Source organism: Thalia democratica, chromosome 1, assembly GCF_965202585.1.
Source record: "Thalia democratica chromosome 1, ktThaDemo2.hap1.1, whole genome shotgun sequence".
In the NCBI taxonomy this organism is placed as follows: domain Eukaryota; kingdom Metazoa; phylum Chordata; class Thaliacea; order Salpida; family Salpidae; genus Thalia; species Thalia democratica.
Window position 1 is genome coordinate 85,105,983 of NC_139165.1, and position 19,839 is coordinate 85,125,821.

Below are 19,839 nucleotides of genomic sequence, written 5' to 3' on the forward strand. Positions count from 1 at the left end.
AGGTTTGAAATATTTAAAGATTTTTAAAGTATTTGCAGCTTTCGCTTTGGCTGTAGTCGTACAGGACTGTCAATTTAAAGATGATAATTTACTTAAAAACTCTTTTTTAAAAAGCCTCTAAAAAGGTTTATCAAATGAAAAGGAAACTTTTTAGAAAATTTCGTACGATGACGCTTTAACTAGAAAGGGAAGGAGGAGAGATCATAAAAGTATTATCGGTCATAAAGCTTTAAATCGTTAATACTTTTTATCTTATTTATCTATATCTTTACTGTAGAAAAGCGTATTAGAATATAAAACAACTAGAGACTATATAAAAAAAAATTTTTTTTTGTTCGTAAAATTTATTAAAAACCGATATCATGCAAATAGTTAAAATGTGCTGGTTGGAATGTAAACATTTTCTTCAGGAGATGAAGCTGTTTTCCATCGATAGTGTTGCGAGTGTCAAACGAGAAATCACACTTTTTAACATAGAAGTTGATCGATCTTTCGGTTTTGGCATGCAGGTAAAAAGAATTGAAACCTCTTTCTTTGGCCCATTCCTCAGCTTGCAGCATCATCTTGCGCCCTATTCCTTTATCCCGTTCATCTTCAAGAACTGCCACTTAAAAATTTAAAAAGTAGTTAATTTAAAATTATGTTTTCAGAAGCAAGGTAGCTCATTTTTTTGTATAAATTTTAAAGAACTTCTTTAGATTAGTTGTCAGTTCACGCATGACAAAAAATCAATCATACGTAAAAAAATAAGAAACGTCGACAATTTATTGCTTGCTTATTCAATTAAGTCAAACATTTGCAATATATATCTAACTGAATTAAAATAATTAAAATAACATAGTTCATGAATTCTAAAGCTAAAGCTTTACCTTATGTTATGATAAATTTAGTTAATTAACCGTTACATAACATAAAGTTAAAAGAAAAAGTTTTTACCTAAAATTTAAGTACATTTTTAGCATAATTGGTCTTTTTAATTGTAGAATTAAAATTTAAAAATTCGTCTTGCGGTGCAAACATAAAATTTGTAACTAACAAACATTATTAAATTTAACAAAAAAATTGCTTAGTTTATTGTTATTGTCTTAGACAAGACGTTTTAAAGAAATCCAAGCGCTGTGCTACTCGATAAACGAAAAAAAGGTCCTAGGACCATTATTTTGAGCGCTTTTTTTGTTTGCTGTATGATAAACTATATAAAACCTGATTCGATGATAAGGGCATCTGGAATCCCATGCTTTCTGCGTAAAAACAGGTGACCAAAAACTACATCCGTGCCGTCTACGATACACAATGATTGCGGCAATTCTTCGTTTGACTCTTTAAGTTTTCTTTCACTAAAAGTATATGAGAGTATTTATGATGTTACGTTAACGAAAAAAAAAAAAAACAAAAAAACACTTACGCTTGTCTTCTATCCATGTTGTCGAACGAATCAACAAGTAAAGATGCAGCTTGATCCATCAGGTCTTGTCTAGTGTGAAGCGGCAAAAGTCGAAAATCATCTGCCATTTTCAATTCTTATATAAACTATGATTCTGTCATGATGCTTAAATTTGTCGTTACTGATAACGAATAATTAACAAATATTTTAAAACATGAGAAACTTTATTAGCAGTCAATAGATTTAGTTTACTTAAGCAAATGTTTTCATATAACGCTTTATAAATAAGAATAAACTGTCAGGTTCAATAACATATCTAAACACTTTTTGTAATTTAATTAGAAAATAAATTAAGATAATAGTACTACAAGCATGTTTGTTGGAAACATTTAAAAAACCTATCATACATACTTCTAGCTAAATATTACAATAACTACAATTAGTAATGAACTATAAATTATAATAAAATATAAAACAACAGCTCAATAATTTATTTTATTTAATTGTATACTTATTAACTACATTTAACCTTAGTTGTTACATTATCAAATTTATTGAAAATTAATTTAGGAGTAATAAGTTTAACGAACAATAGTTTAACACTGTTTTCAAATAACGTTAAAAATCATCATTGTTTAGTTTTTATCAAGTTAAAGTTTTTCCTATTTGAATTTTGTCTTTTTCTTTCAAAATTATATTAGTGGTAACTTATTAGAATTTTTAACCTATTAAAACAGTAGGTACAAGTTTGATACCAGCTATAGCTCTACTTGTTTTAATTAATTAACTGTTGTTGTGAACGATCATTCAATTACAATATACTTAACTTTTAATGATTTTCAGTACTAAACAAACTTAATCATAACAAAAAATTGAATACTAAAAAACTAGTCTTTTTAATATACAAAACATTGTGTAGCACTAATGAGTAGTGAAATATTTATTCACTTATAAATTCAAAGTTTAGAAAATAATTCCAAGCCAAGCTTGTGTATCTGTGTTTGACGTCTACTGACCTATAAGTAAGGCAATAATATTACAGGATTAAAATATTTAATGTATAAACTTTATACTTTATAGTGGGTGAAAAAATACCTTGCTTATAAAACACCTTACTTGTTAAACTCTTAAGGTTACACGTCTAATAAAAAATAAGTTCAGTGTGTTTAAGTTTTTATTCAAAATTAGAGTTATTACTTTATTTATATTAAAACAATATCTTTATATTTTTCAAATAGTAACCTACAACAAAAACTAAATTTTTTTTAACTAAGTGTTAAGCTTTAAATGTATATTTTGATTGTTTTGTAAAAACGAGAATACACAGCTAGCAAAAGATGTATCTGAAAAGTTAGCCAGATATCTAAAATATTTGTCTACCACTTTATATAACTCACATTTTTTTTAAATTCTATACATATTCATTTGCTCTTTAATATTTTAACAAAAATATGTCATATGAGTTCTAGTATCAATGTTGTGTTTGCTTTAACGTTCTTTAGTATGTTTTATGGTTATCTTTTAGCAATGAAAGCAATTATACATACTAATTTTTTTTCATTTTACTTTCAATTTTATCACAAAAAAAAGTTTAACTATAAATAAAGTAATTTCTAAAAAAAAAGTTTTAGTCATTTTAGACAAAAATTATTAAAAAGTAAATATTTTTATATTTTTTAGAGAAAAACTTATAAGAAACATAAAAAATTATGGGATGTATGGGTATATCCAATACTTATATAACCATTAAATTCATATTATATTTCTTAAAAGCTTGTAAAGTCAAATTTTTGAACAGATGTATATCGTTTTAAAATAAATGAACTAAATAAGTACTTTATGAAAGTTAAGTACACAAAATAATTTTTTGCTTGAACTTACTATTCCTTAATTTCCTAAACCAAGTATTGTAATCTATGAAAAATTATACAAAACTAGATAATACTTAGTAATAAAACAATTTACACATTTAAATAAATTTATTTAATATCATGAACAAACTTTTTAAACAAGTACTTTTCCGTTATACAAACAGTTAGTTTGTAATTATTTACTTTTTCAAAGTTAATTTTCTTTTTAGCGTTGCAAAAATCCCATCAATTTACACATATATATATATATATGTATGTAAATTTATGTTCAAATCTAATTTTTAAAACTAATTTAACGGAGTAACAAACTAGATATGATCGTATTGCCAACAAATATTTACTGCTTAAACTTCTAAATCTGATATGCTTAATTTAAATAACTCTATTGCATTATAAAAATGATTGTCAGATATCATGTGTTATTGCATATCGATTTTATGGAAAGATATACATCAGAAATTAATTTTTTGTACAGTAAATGTGTGCGAATACAAACAAACTGCTATTTACTATGAAAATTGGATGAAGTTTCTAAATTATTTAAAGTTGTTGTCAGTAGTATAGTACATAAAATATTTCATACTGTAACTGATAAAGATTACATAGAAATATTTACCGATTTGAGTCTTAAAAATATTTAAAAAACCAATCAACTTTTATAACGAGTTTATAATAGCGACTCTTACGATATTGCTTTTTATGTAAATAGTAATTCTTTATTTAAGATTACTACAATATACAGCGTTTATTTCATTTTGTTATTCTTGAGACATCTGACATCAAAATGCTAATTACTGTCTAGAGAAAAACAGAATGGACTTTGACTAAAAAAAATTATCTAGCTGTTATTTAAGTGTACAGGAGTAAAAACTGCCTTGAGTTATATAACTAATAAGCAACACTGTAATGTCAGTTATCTGTATAATAGTCAGTTCTAGTAGCTTTAATAATACTTAAGTAGTGTTTCAAAAAAAAAAAAAAAAACAGTGGCTAATTATTGAAAAACTAACTTTTTCTTATTATTTATTTTATAATGCTAGTGTCTGTAGTGTTCGAGAAGGGTAAATATTGTTAACTAAAACCTGGCAATTTTGTTTTTGCTTAAGTACTTTAAGTTTTTTATATTACAGGTCGAGATAATTAAAATATTCGAGACATAACTTTAGATAAAATTTTACAAATATTTTAACCAATGTTTTTAATAATGTTTGCTTAAAGCTGCACTTTCAATAAACAAATCTAATTCAAACTTTGTTGAAAAACTAATTTATTTTGTTGAATGATTTTTATTAAATAACCAAAAAAGTCAAGTACTTATAGTTAAATTATATTTAATTTTCTAATTAGTTTTTAATATTAATTTTGAAAATCATTAGTTTGTTACTTTTTATTTCAGATTAGTTTTTATTACATGATTAGGTAAGTTATAGGCAGTAGAATTAATATTTTCAATGAATTCGTTGAACTTTTTATCAATTTTAACAAAGTATTGGGAAATTTTAATATAAAACATTATACCCTAAAACTTTTTTACATTTTTACTGCAAATACTCTCCTCAGTTAAATTTGCCTTTATTTAAAGAAATATAGCTTTTCTAATGAGTTTTTTAAAGATTATTTGTTTACAGACACAACTGGTTAATAAAAAATTTATTTAATATTGAATAGCATCTTTAAAATTTTTATTTTAACTTATTTACTTTAAATTAGTTGTTCCTCAGAATTTTCTACATTTAAATTTCTTAATTTAGATTTATTTAACGACGTGTGACATATTATTTTATGTAAATTAAACTGCAATGTTACGTTTCGAAATCATTAAAAATTTCCGTATTTTAATGTTTGAAAATAACCATCCAACTAACGATTGCCTAATATTGTTTTGTTGAAATAATAAAGTGTGTAATTTGTATAATACAAAGTAGTTGTTTACACTAAGAACTAAACTAAATATCTAGTTCAATTTAACTTAAGATATTACTTTAAAACATGTTTAAAATAGTTATATAAACTTTTTTATTTTTAATTATAAATAAGTAAATTGTAACTGTATTTGTTAAACTTATAGTTAAGTAGTTTAGTTTATGAAACAATTTCAATTATTAACTTTACTTATGGTAGCTTCTGAAAATCTTTTTAAAAGGGTTACCACCTACTTCAGTCTTGACCGTGTTTTAATAGTTTTGTTTGTTATTGGACTATTGTTTAGTAAGTTATACAATTACTTAAATTTAGATTTTTTCTCTTTGTGTAGTTAAAATTCAATGTAATGGTAATCATATCAATTTAAAAGAAAACTATTTAAATATTGACTTATTTTCTAACACATAAACAAAGTTTTGTCACTAATTTAAAACGTTCAGGAAGTTATATAAGATTGAAGTTTTCAATATAACAAGTATAAGTTTGTAATAGTTTCTAATCCTTAAGAATTTTTTGTGAAAAGAAGGAAACTCAAGTGTTTATAAAATTTGTTAACTAAATGCTATATTATTTTTAAACAAATATTAAATTCAAAATAGTTGGTCTATTAAATAATTATTGTTACAGTATTGTGTAGTTAGAATCATTATGAATGAAGTTAGCAAAGCCCGTGTTTATGCAGAAGTAAACAGTCAAAAGCCTAAAGAATATTCCATGTATAAAGACAACCAATTTGAAGTTGCTAGTAGTGAAACTAACGAAATACTAAGTAGACTTGGCAGTGGAAAATATAGTAAAGTATTAAAAGCTGTTAATAACTCTCAAAACAAATTAAAACAAAATATAAAGTTGTAGTAAAGGTGTTGAAACCTGTTGTTATATAAAATTTTTATAAAATAAGAAGGAAGATTAAGATCCTTTAAAATCTCTCTGAGGACGAGAAAATTATAAAGTTGTTGAATATCGTCAAGTCTTCCATACCAAACACCCCAGCTCTTGTATTCGAATACGTCAAAGACGACTTAAAAGATTTTTACCTGAAGCTTACAGACCATGATATACAGTTTTATGTGTTCCAATTGTTGAAAGCTCTCGACTACTGTCACAGTAGGGCTATTATGCAATATTGACGTTGAACCTCACAACCTTTTGATTGACCTCGCTAAATAAAAACTGAAACTGATCGACTGGATTCTCGCTGAATTTCTTTCATCCTGAAACAGACTACCACATCAAGATTTCGACAATGACGTACAAACCGCCTGAGTTGCTGGTCGGTTAAATTTATTACGATTATTCTCTCGATAGTTGAATGGTCGGATGCATACTTGCTGTTATGGTGTTCAAAAAAACTCCCTTCTTTTGCGGGAAGTCCTATTCAAATCAGCTTGTTGTGATCTGCAATGTTTTAGGCTCTGATGACTTAATACATTATTCAGAAAAGTATGAAATTGAGCTCGATCCATTACTTGTAAGCAAAGCATCATCAAAAAAAGGAAACCTTGGAATCATTTTGTTAATAGTGAAAACGAGCATGTAACATCTCCAGAATGCTTTTATTTGCTGACAAAATTACTGAGGTATGACCACCAGACTAGGCTGACAGCTAAAGAGGCAATGGATTATCTATATTTCTCTAAAGTAGTCAACGGACCACAATCTGAAGAAAAGGCTGATACTTATGTTCCTGATTAAAGCAATACTGTTTAGTAAATCTCCTACCATTAGTTTAAAAATATGGCTCAACTTAGTTAGAATTTTGTGAATCGTTTAACGAATGTGGATATGTTTTTCTAATTTTTTTACTGCCTTAAATATATAAGTTTTATTTAATATCTTAAACAAAATTTTTAGTTTGACGCTAACAAAATCTGTATTTTGTTCTACCATAGTACCTTTTGTGACTTTACAATTATATATTATTACTTTGTATTACTTATTAAATCATTATTTATTTGATGTTTGTAAAAAAATAGTTTTATAAACACTAAGTTATTCTAAATGATGACAAATAAGTTTTTGATATAAGATGTTGTCAGTTTAATAAGTAAACCATGGTCTAGATCAGGGGTCGGCAAACTGCGGCCCGCGAAGGGTAAATCTGCGGTCCGCGAGCATGTTTTTTTTATAAATGGAATGCGGCCCGCAAAAGAAAATTTTGCGGCCTGCGAGCATGTAAATGTGGCCCGCTGAGTAAAAATATATTTTAAATTAATTTTGTTTGATAAATTTAGGTTTAAGTTCCTGTATAATATTCTAAAAAAATTAAAAAACTTTACTGATTTAGCTTAAAAAATGTGAAAAAAACAGGTTAGCATTCTACCAGGTTTTTTTTTCTCAATTTCATAGTAACTTTTATCTTACAACAGCAAATTATTTTCTGAAATTAGGGTGTAAAAATTGCTTTGAATTAGTAAGATAGTTATTTAATATCTATTTCTAAAAAATAAATGCAAATGTTTTCCGTTTTGTACAAAAGTAATGCACAGTAATTAAACAAAATGTCATTTCTTTACAGTTTAGTTTGTTTTTTACACGTTTTTTATACCTAAGTTTCTACTACAGATGTTTTGTTTCTAAATTTTATCTTCTAGTTTACACAAAAACATTTAAAATTAAATAATAATAATAATAAGAAGAAGAAATAAGGTTAATTTTATTTTGGTTTTGACACCTTTGATTTTTTAGAAGTTTTTTTTGGATTTTATATTAATTCCTCTGTTTTATGAAAAAGATGCTCATACTTTATACCAATTTTTATTTAATACTTAACGATATAAAATTTAGTTTATGCATAACTTTCTAACATTATTGTTTCTACATGAAATATCTAAGTGTGTACAGACGCATTTAAAACAATATATATGATATAAGTTAAAAAACTTTTTGATTTTTCAAACCATGTTTTTTGGCAAAATAGTTAATTTTTATGCGTTGCATTCTAATATAAACAATTGCTGTTTTTTGGAACTACCTATTTACTACAAACTAGAATGAGAAATGGTAACTTATTAAGTTTGTATATTTTCTATCAATATAGTTCAAATTCGATCAAATAAACAAATAAATATTGCCACACACTCAGACTATGACTATTTGAAGACTTCAAATCTCAGGCCAATTTAGTAATTTTTCAGTTTTTAGCTTGAATTGCTTTTTGTATGCTAAAATATTAGGCTAGTTTTGGCCACTCGCACTGACTTTTTTGCTTTAAAATAGTGGTAAATTAAATTTATGATGTATGTTTTGTTCAATGCACAGTGTTGGTTTAAATTAATATATATTTTTAATTAATAAAATTCGGTATTTCTTTATTTTGTGAACTTTATTTTAAACAGGGTTGCCATTCAAACAGGCTTATTTAAATATTTATTTTGATTCAGACTAGGTTAAAGCCGTTTAAGAAATTTTTATTTCAAACGTTTTAAATAAATCTCGAATTCTCAAAACAGTTTTTTTGACTCAACTGTAGATTACTAATTGTAATTTTTTGTCTATTTACATATTGTGCTTTTTTATAATAATTATATTTTAGTTATGTATTTAAGCTAGATTAACAGAAAGTTTTTAGCTGTTTTAACTTTTAGCAAAGTTTTAATATAATTCAGACATTTTTGCTTTTAAAGTGGCAACCGTGTAAAAGACTAATTAAGTACTAATAAGGTATTTTATTAAAGTATTCTAGCATTAATTATGCTAAAAATTTGATTTAGCTTAGCTACGGTATAGCTAGGTTTTAATTCAATTAAATCAACTAACTACTAAATTTTCTAAAAAATGCAAACTGTTTAAGGCGCCAAAGCTAATTTACAAAGTTGACATTTATTTAAATTCGAAAAGGTGGTTCATAGTATAAAAAATGTATAAAAGTGACACATAAATGTTTTTCAAGCTCGGTTTTTATAGAGAGTTAAGTTGTAAGTAAATAACAAAAGTACTTTATTAAGTTTAACTTATTAAGTGTTTTAAGAAAGTACATATTTTATTAAGACTTAAGTATCTTAAACAATGTAAATTATATTACAATAAATATTAATATATTAAATAGGCATTCTAAGTGTAGCTAAAGTCATTAAAAGTAATTAAGTGAATAAAAGTAAAACTATCTCTGATGTGACCAAAACTAAAGCCAAAAGATTTTTCAAATATCACTAAAACTAAAACTGTGGCCCGTGAAGATTTTTAAAATTTGAAAATTGGCCCGCGAGCACCAACTGCCTGCCGACCCCTGGTCTAGATATAAAGGTTTTAATTTTAATGTTTGAATTTATCAAAGTTTAAAAAATTAGATACATTAATTTTTTCAGTATTTATTTTAAGCTTGAAGACTTTTCCGATATAGTAAAACAAAATTATTCTTATTGCTAAATTTATTCAGTATCAAAGAAAAGTCATTGATTGTATTAATCCTAATAGTCTACCATTTGTTTTTTATGAACAACTTTATTAAATAAGCAACTTATGACTAGACAAACTAAATATAGTTTGCTTTTAGTCTAGTAACTAGAAACCAATTGGTTTAAATTAAATTAGTCAAAGTTCAAAAAAAAACCTGTATAGTAAAAACTATCATTTATAATGAATGTAAAAACCATTTGTACAGAACTATTATAAACTTAATCTAGTCAAATTAATGTATAAACAATTAAATAATACTTTTGGTTTCTTTTAATAATTGGTTTTTGAGTTTATAAGTCATGTTTTGCTTAATCCTTTTCAATATAATAAGTTGATTAATAGATGTACTATTTTTTCCTAATCAATTGCTGAAAAACCCTGTAGTTTTTGTTCATAAGTTTACTTTCTAACCTAAGAACTTCGCAGCTTAGAAATTTTGAAAAATATTATGTATTAAGATTAATAAATATGAACATAAATCATTGAAATACTTGATAAACAGATTAATTTGAATTCATTTAGCTAAAATATTTATTTGTAGTAAAGTGAGATAACGTTAATTTTAGAACAATAAGTTTGTGTTGCCACATCGTTGCCACACACTCAAAATAACTCTAGATGTAATAAACTTTTTTGAACTCAGACTTAATAAGTTTTGTTTGTTTTTTACACATTAATATTTTTTATTCTCGTTCTTGAATAAGATTTAGTTTCAATATATTGTTGTTACATAAAACTATATTTATTCAAACATCTTATGTAAAGTATACTTATATATTTATATAAACGGCGTTTAGTTTTATAAAATTGGACATAATGTATAACTAGTTTGCGTCAAAGTTGAATTTTCTTTTTATAATTTAAAAATTTAGTACAGCTCAGAATATTTTAATGTCACTCAGGACAGTATTTTTAACTGCAAAATATAACAATTTTAGAATTTTTTTTTTCTTATAAATACTACAAATTAAAACTTGAATACAAAATGTTTAAATTAAATTAGACTGGTAAAAAAAAAATATTTAAACTTTATTAAAACCTTTTATTTAATCCTTAAGTGATAAAATGCTAAATTAAAGTGAACTTACAAATTTGTTTTAAGATTTATTCATTTTTAATTTCCACCTAAAAAAAATCCTATTGCTGTTTACTTTAAGTTTTAGGTAGTTTCAGATAAAATATACGAATTAAAACTTGTTATTTGATAACATAGAAAATATTAAGAATGAATATTACCAGTGTTTAAACTTAAAATTAATGTAGTTTTTCAACACTCAACTCAGAAAGTAATCTTTACATTAAGTAAGTTTAGTTTTTTACATTTACCGAAAATTTGAAGATCGGTTGTTAAACTTGAAAAACGAATTTATCACCAAATTCAATGAAAACAAGTCTAATTCTGAAATTAATTAAAATTCTTTATTCCTTCTGTTTTTTTGACTAAATAGAACAACAGCTTCACAGTGCCACCCCATGAAACGCATCAGGTCGGTAACCATTTCTATGTATTAGACTAAACTTGTGTCGAATGTTTTTTTGCAAAATTTATCCGTGGCTACAAATTATTTAGTATTATTATTTAAGGAATAACAAAAAATATGTAAACAAAGTAAAATAATGTTAATTTAAACTTTTATAAGACACTAGCAATAAGTACATTTTAAATTAAGAGGTTCATTGTAAGTTTGTCAACAACATATTTGTTTTTTAGGAAAAATAGAATTCTTTCATTATAAAGAATGTTCCAAGCCGCACTTTTTTGATTTCTACAGATCATTATTTGTTAAAACTAGTACAAAATACAAATTAATAGGGAGCCGATCATTTCTAACCCGCTATCATTTCTAACCCGATCATTTCTAACCCGATCACTTCTAACCCGATCACTTCTAACCCGATTACTTCTAACCCGATCATTTCTAACCCGATCACTTCTAACCCGATCACTTCTAACCCGATCACTTCTAACCCTATCACTTCTAACCCGATCACTTCTAACCCGATCATTTCTAACCCGATCACTTCTAACCCGATCACTTCTAACCCGATTACTTCTAACCCGATCATTTCTAACCCGATCACTTCTAACCCGATCACTTCTAACCCGATCACTTCTACCCCGATCACTTCTAACCCGATCACTTCAAACCCGATCACTTCTAATCCGATCATTTCTAACCCGATCATTTCTAACCCGATCACTTCTAACCTGATCACCTCTAACCCAATCACTTCTAACCCGATCACTTCTAACCCGATCATTTCTAACCCGATCATTTCTAACCCGATCACTTCTAACCCGATCATTTCTAACAAGATCATTTCTAACCCAATCACTTCTAACCCAATTAAACCCGATCATTTCTAACCCGATCATTTCTAACCCGATCACTTCTAACCTGATCACCTCTAACCCAATCACTTCTAACCCGATCACTTCTAACCCGATCACTTCTAACCCGATCATTTCTAACAACATCACTTCTAATCCAATCACTTCTAACCCAATTAAACCCGATCATTTCTAACCCGATCATTTCTAACCTGATCACTTCTAACCCGATCATTTCTAACCCATTTTACTTATGTTACGTTTTAATTTATTTATCTGGATTTGATGCAAAAACAAACTAGTCTTAATGAAGTTATTAAAATAATAAAAAAAAATTAAACTTTTAGTTACTTTAAAATATAATGATTTTAATGTGTTACGTAAATTTAGTATAAATTTTAATTTTAGTATTAACTTAACATAATCTTAATATATTTTTTTACCTCGTTTTCTTATTTTTTACCTACACATAATTTTAGTTTTTTTCTATTATTTTGGTTTTTTCAATACACTTTAAGAGACGTTTTTCGTTAATCATATACAATTTACTAAATTGTTTACTTTAAAGTATTTTGAACTCTTCTTTGTAGGATTTTAAGATAAGCAGTGATAATTATATTTTAATTGGATCTTATTGTAATTAACGTGACTACATTAGTTTTAATATTAGCAAATTTTAAAAAGTAAACTCTTACAATTGTAATATTCAGATACAAACACTTTTATATTACGGTTTAAAAACTACATTGAAAGTCTGACGTAAATGTTTTATTATTGCTTACTAAAGTATTAAACTCTTATAGTAGGGTAGTTTTAAGTTTCATCTTAATAACTTATTCAAATTGTTATGCAACTTGCATAGGCCTATTAAGATAATGTAATTCAAACAAACATTAGGAGAAGTTAAAAACTTTTGTTATATTAAGTGGAAAGCCTGTTTTTAATAGAAACCAGCTATTAAAACAGTTATGTCATATAACTAAACCGCAAAAGTTGTTATGTCGATTGACCGTCTAGATTTCACATCATTAATAAATTCCTACTTAGTTTTAGAGCAAAAAAAATTGTTTAACACTAATAGTTAAAAAGACAAGTTTATTTGTATAACAAGTTCGAGGGTAATTAAATCTCGCTTATGTTTTAATTGCGACTTAAACTAGTAATTCAATTGACAAAGATTTCTTTAAAATTACTTTATTATAAGCAGTTGAAATAACGAAAGTAAAAACAAAATAAGTATTAAAAATAAATCATTTGAAATAGAATAATAAACTAATTATAGTTAAATTAAGTATAACTAGGAGCAGAATTTTATAAAAACTCCATTAAGTTCTTTGTTTCTTTTAATCAAATTTTTTTCCAGACGATTATTACGCAAAACATATTTATTTTTTATTCATTACTGTAAAGCCAGCTTGCAGTCTATTGACTTTATTCTCGGTGGTTTTTTGCACCTCTAAATTTCTATAAATATGATGAGTTTTTTCTTTATTGAAAATTTAAACCTATATAATAGGTTTCACAATACAAAATGGTTTTACTATTTTGTTATAAGTTTTTCAGTTATATAGTTTACTCTAATAATTTATACTTACATTTCATATCAATGATCGCTAAATAATCTAAATTTTTTTTTTGTTTTTGAAAACCTGTAAAACAACTATTTTCAATAGATATCAAGAAAATTATTTTAGAAATATCTACTATTAATCGTGAGAATAATCGTGTTTTTACAATTTTAAATTTTGAAAACTTTTAAATTTTTATGAAAACTGTAAATTTATTTTGCCCTACATAAATTTAATTTCAAAAGAAAAAGAAAAATGCGTAATAATAAGCTTTCGACACTAAACTTTCATAGTTAAGTTAATTATGATTAATTATAACTTAATTACAGTTAATCTTTATATACAATTCACCAGTTGATTTAGGAATTAAAATTAAATCAAATTTCGAGTAAATGACAAGTTCTGAATATTTAAAAAACCTTCTACCTCTACTTTTGGCTTTGTATTAAATAGTATACACTTTCGTTTAAAGAACTTAGAGTTTAATGATATTAACTTTAAATGAAACCACCATTATAATTACAATTACTAAATTTTATTAACTGTATTATTTAAATTTTCGTAAACGCTGATATTAATATTTTAAAAAAGTTGTATTTCATATAAATTCTTCCTGAATTCGGAGGCAAATTGGTAATCTGGTTTCTACACTTAAAAATATATATTAACCATATAGAATCATTTCAAAAGAAAGTACAAAATAGACTTTAACCGCTGCGATACTCATTATATTTCTTACACTGACGACTATCAAAACTTAATATTTGATCCTTAGAATACAAAAGACTTATACTTTTCCTAATGCTTTTTAAAACTAATTAACTACACTTAATTAATAATCCAATTTTAAATCTCATTGTCAAAACAATAAATAAACCAATTAATATCAACAATTAAATTTTAACAAAAGCTATCTGAATAATAGGTTTTATTTTAAACAAAATAAACTAAACTTCACAAAAAAACAATTTTGTTGAGATTATTTTGTTTTTAAAACAAATCCTTATCTTAAAAAAAATAAATTAATATATTAATACAGATCGGCTAAATAAATTTCGGATAAGATATGATCGGGTTAGAAATGATCGGGTTTAATTGGGTTAGAAGTGATTGGGTTAGAAATGATCTTGTTAGAAATGATCGGGTTAGAAGTGATCGGGTTAGAAATAATCGGGTTAGAAGTGATCGGGTTAGAATTGATCGGGTTAGAAATGATCAGGTTAGAAGTGATCGGGTTAGAAGTGATCAGGTTAGAAATGATCGGGTTAGAAATGATCGGGTTAGAAGTGATCGGGTTAGAAGTGATCGGGTTAGAAGTGATCGGGTTAGAAGTGATCGGGTTAGAAGTGATCGGGTTAGAAGTGATCGGGTTAGAAATGATCGGGTTAGAAGTGATCGGGTTAGAAGTGATCGGGTGACAAGTGATCGGGTTAGAAGTGATCGGGTTAGAAGTGATCGAGTTAGAAATGATCGGGTTAGAAGTGATTGGGTTAGAAATGATCAGGTTAGAAATGATAGCGAGTTAGAAATGATAGTAAACCAAATTAATAATATAAATTTCGTTGAAAAACCTATTACAGATGGGTATATCCAATACTTTTTTAACTATTTAGTTCATAATTTTTTTTATAAAATCTTTTAAAATTATATTTTCTAACGTAAATAAATATTTAAAAATGTATATTATTATTATTATTATTATTATTATTATTATTGAAGTTTATTGTCAAACGTAGGACCAGGGCCTTAAAACCTAAGCTATCTAAACTGAAAGTCACTAACATAAGAAGAAAAAAAACAAATTACAGTGTTAAAATAAACATAAAAGTTATACAAGGTACAAACTGATAAAACTCAAACTTTTATAACTAAAAAAAATCAAACGATTCCAAAGATTTAATTTCTAATTATATTTTCCAAAACAATAGCTTGTTGAAATAAATATTTCTTGTCAAATTTTTTTAGAACCTGGCTCGAAATTCTAGGAACTATCTTTAAGATATAAATCAACCGTTTTTCATGAAACAAGAAATTTCAAAACGGCATTTTTTTAACGTCAGGTAAAAAAATTTCATCTTGCAGAATATTGATTTCAGTAACTTTTTGATAATCAATATGTTTTCAAAGTTTAACCACAGCAAATTTTGTTAACAGTTACTCCAAATATGTGATAGCAACAATTTATAAATCTATTTTAAAAATCAACTGAACATCTAAAGACTTTAGAATCTGAAGCCCTTTAAGCACATTAACAGTTGACCGGCCAAAAAATGGTAATTAAAAACTACTTAAGATCTATTAGGGTAAGGTGTTGGTTATAAATCAAACTACCAATAAACTAGACACAACGAACTAAATCAATTATTAATAGAGATAAACGAAATAATTTTTTTATATTTCACATGAAAAATTTTATTTAAATCAATTTTTTTTAACTCTAATCGAAAGTTTTCAAGATTTTTGCAAGATACTAGTTCATTTGGAAATTCGTTCCACATTTTAAGCGAACGATAGAAAAAATAATTTGCCAACTAACATTGTTATAATGATATTTGCATGCATATTTTCTATTATAACCTCTGAGTGAGTAATTACTTTTATAAGGTTTAAAAAAAAATTGTGAATCAATAGTAGTTTCATTGTAAATCAGTTTAAAAAAAATAATAAGATCAAGTTCAAGTCTTCTGTACTCTAAAACTTTTAATTTAAGCTTTGTTAGTTTGTCTATGAAAGACGTAAATAAAATGTTACATTGATTAAACATTGATCTCGTAAATTTTCTTTCAATAGATTCTAGTTGGGTGATATCTTCTTTAGAATAGGAGACAATAAAGATGTGTTGCATTCCATCTTAGGACAGATGTAAACTAGGTACAATTTTTAAAGAATTTCTTATCCGTAGATATAAAGCTTTTTAGAATTTTATAAAAATAAAATTGATGCAGTACGGTAAATAAAGTTAATGTGATGGTACCATTTTTAATTTGCTAAAATAAAAATTCCAAGGTCTTTATACACTTACTTTTAGGTAAGATTACATTGTTTATTTTAAAGCCAAACGTTAACTTTTTACGTCAATCAAGGCGCAATATTTGCATTTCAAACGGTATAGTTTGTTTCGACTTGATTGTTTAAAGTATATTATGTAGCTAGGCTATCAGTAGTTTAAAAGTGTATATATAAACTAGTACATGCTCGATTATTGATCTGCCTGCTATTTCTAAGACAATTAGAACAGTATTTAGTAGGGAAAAATGACACTACAAACTAACAGTTTATAAATTTTAAAATGTTAGCAATAAAATCTAGGACTATACTTTTTTTTTAGTAAAACACACAGTTCTAGAAAAGATTTCAACGCTGAATATTTTCACTTTTAAACCAAATTTTACGATCGATTTAAGCACACTATGGCTAGTACTAAAACAAAAACAAACTTTACACTATTATCTTTTAATACTTTTCTCAAGTGTTTTTTTATTATTGTTAGTCAAAACTTGGTACACATTTTAATATTATGAATTTAAGTACCTTAAATAAAACGGTTTTATTCGACTTATTTAACTAGTTTTAAAGTGCTTTCTACAAAAATAAAGATAATATATAGAAACGTTAATATAGTAAACATAGCTTTTTATAAAGTTAAATGATACTGTCTAGCTTAATTTGTCTAAAAATCAAATACTAACTTACTTAATTAATAAAAAATTAGTTAACATTTTACAGCAATCTTATGAGTTTTAATGCTGTTCAAGTTTACTTAACTTATTTATAAAACACTTAAATTTTAGTTTTATTGTTTATATAAATCTAATTTTTCCTAAATAGACCATTTTGTTTTGCGAGACTATTTTTTAGTCGAAAAGATTAACTAAGGCAAAATAGTTTAACTGAACTAACTTTTTGAATTACACTTTTGTTTGAATTTTATATTACGTTTTAGAAAACTGTAAAATCTTTTGCTAATATAAATCATCAGAAGTATTAAATATACTTTAGAAATAAATGAAAATGAAGTATTTAGAGTACTTAAGTGTATTTAGCTTACTAAAAAACAAGTTATTAACGTTATTTAAATTAAATCAGAACTTTTTTTCAAATCAAACTTAAACATGCTTGTTTTATGATACTGTTTGTATTAATGTATTGATAAATGTATACAAATTAGTTTTATACATAAATATGTAATAGTCGACTAGAGTTCACATTTTTTTTTTATGTTTTTTATAATTGGATAATAAGATTTAAGCTTACTCGGCGTCTTTAAAAATTAGACTTTTAACAGTTAAAAACTGTTTTGATCAATTGAATTTTTTAGAGTTTTTTAAGATACTATGTTAAGTTTTCTGTAACACAGGGCATACGTTTTTACATTGTAATACATGACATACTTGGTTTGCTTAAAATAATATAACCTTGAATTTACTAACAAATAATTAAACGTTAACTGAGTTTATGTTTATTTAAATTATATAAATAATTAGTTACAATTTAGTTGAGATATTTGAATCAAACAAAATTGTCATTCCAATTATAAAAATAGACAATCTTGTTTTGCGAGACTATTTTGTACTATTAGTATAAATTTTATGCAGATTATACTTACTTTAAGATAAAATTACAACATCTTTTGTTTTATTTAAGTCAATAAAAGATCATAAAGCTTGAAAATAAACATTCATATTATGTTGAGCTATTTTATATCAGCCGTATTGATTAACTAACACAAATAAGCTTTAAATCATATATATGATAAAGTCGACTTTTTTATTCATAGAATATTAATATATGGCTTATGATTATAATCTAATTTACTTTACAATAAAACTAATGCAAATAAAATAGAGTCTTTATTAGTAGAGTCTTTATGAATAATAAAACAAACAATAACATATCAGTTCAGGCAAAAAAAAATTAAAGTTTATATGTTTGTTTTTTTATCTATTTTATATTTTTTGTTTTAAATATTTGTTTCATGTTTTAAATACAAAATTGTTTAATACGATTAATACAAGTTAGTTGACGTTTGAACACTTTATACTGATAAAGATTTATGTACTTGGTTTTAAATTTGTTTTAAATGTTTATATCTATCTAAAATAGATTTAAAAACAAAACAAAATAATTTTTTTGTATATAACTAGCTTGCTTAGTTACAACTTAAACTTAAATAAAGTTTGATCATCAAATAAAAATTTAAAAAAATATATAATAAATCAAAATTGATGTTCCATGATTATTCGTCTCATTAGAACTTACATTATATAAGTTTATTTAATTTATTTTAAAATAGAGTAAATTTGAAAAAACACATACAAAATTATTTTCATAGTTCCAAATTACAATTTTTAAATTTAAAGCTATAGGTGAAATAAAGAATAACTAAGTAAGATAAATAAAAGTTTTTAAATAAATATATAAATTTAATTGTATTTATTAAACAATAAATTGGTTTATTTTAAAAACGAATTCATTAATACAATTAAGAAAAGACGTGAACATATTTAAAGTAGATTGCTTATTTTATACAGCTATTTTTCAGTAAATAAAGAAAATATTTGGATATAAAATTATTAAATCTAACGAATATGTTGCTCACAACATCGTAAATTATACTAATAGATTAATTATAATCTACTAGATGTAGTTAGCCTAAAAATACTCTTGATTAGCGATAACATGTCTTATTGTATAAATAACTGTTTAATATAAATAAGCTAATTTAAGAAGCTAATACTAACCATAATTTAAGTTACACAAAATAAATTGTTCCTGAACTTACTGCTCCAGCGCTCTTAACAATTCTTAAACCAAGATTTGTAATCAATATTAAAAAAATAACGTGTACAATAACAAAATTATACAAAATGATATGTTACTAAGTAATATAACATATTACTAATATTATCTAGATTTTTAAAAGTGTCCTGAAGTAAAATGGTCTTCAATTATAGAACTAATAACAACAATATAATGTCAGCTATCTGTATAATAGTCAATTCTAGTAGGTTTATTAGTAATTAAGTAGATATTTCCGAAAAAATATATCAAAGGCTAGTTATTGAAAAGGTTAATTTGTTCTTATTATTTATTTTATTCTACTAGTGTCCGTAGTGTTTGAAGGGTAAATATTATTAACCAAAACCTGGCAATTTTATTTTTGCTTACGTACTTAAAAAATTTATGTTACATGTCGAGATAATTGAAACTATAATTCGAGACATAACTTTGGATAAAGTTTCACAATTATTTAAACAAACGTTTCTAATAATGTTTGCTTAAAGCTGCAGTTTCAAAACTAATTAAAACTTTTTTAAAAAAATTAATATATTTTCTTGAATGAATTTTATTAAATAACCACAA

The 19,839-nt window shown here is 25.1% G+C and overlaps 1 protein-coding gene across 1 annotated transcript; it reads right to left on the minus strand.

The window, feature by feature from the left end:
• Nucleotides 1–347: 347 nt before the first annotated feature.
• LOC145840569 (N-alpha-acetyltransferase 80-like) lies at nucleotides 348–1,512 on the minus strand. Its single transcript, XM_082947874.1, has 3 exons — nucleotides 1,406–1,512; nucleotides 1,204–1,337; nucleotides 348–607 (listed from the first exon to the last, which is right to left on the minus strand). The coding sequence occupies exons 1-3, from the start codon at nucleotides 1,510–1,512 to the stop codon at nucleotides 348–350; spliced, it is 501 nt and encodes a 166-aa protein (XP_082804000.1).
• Between the last annotated feature and the right edge of the window lie 18,327 nt (nucleotides 1,513–19,839).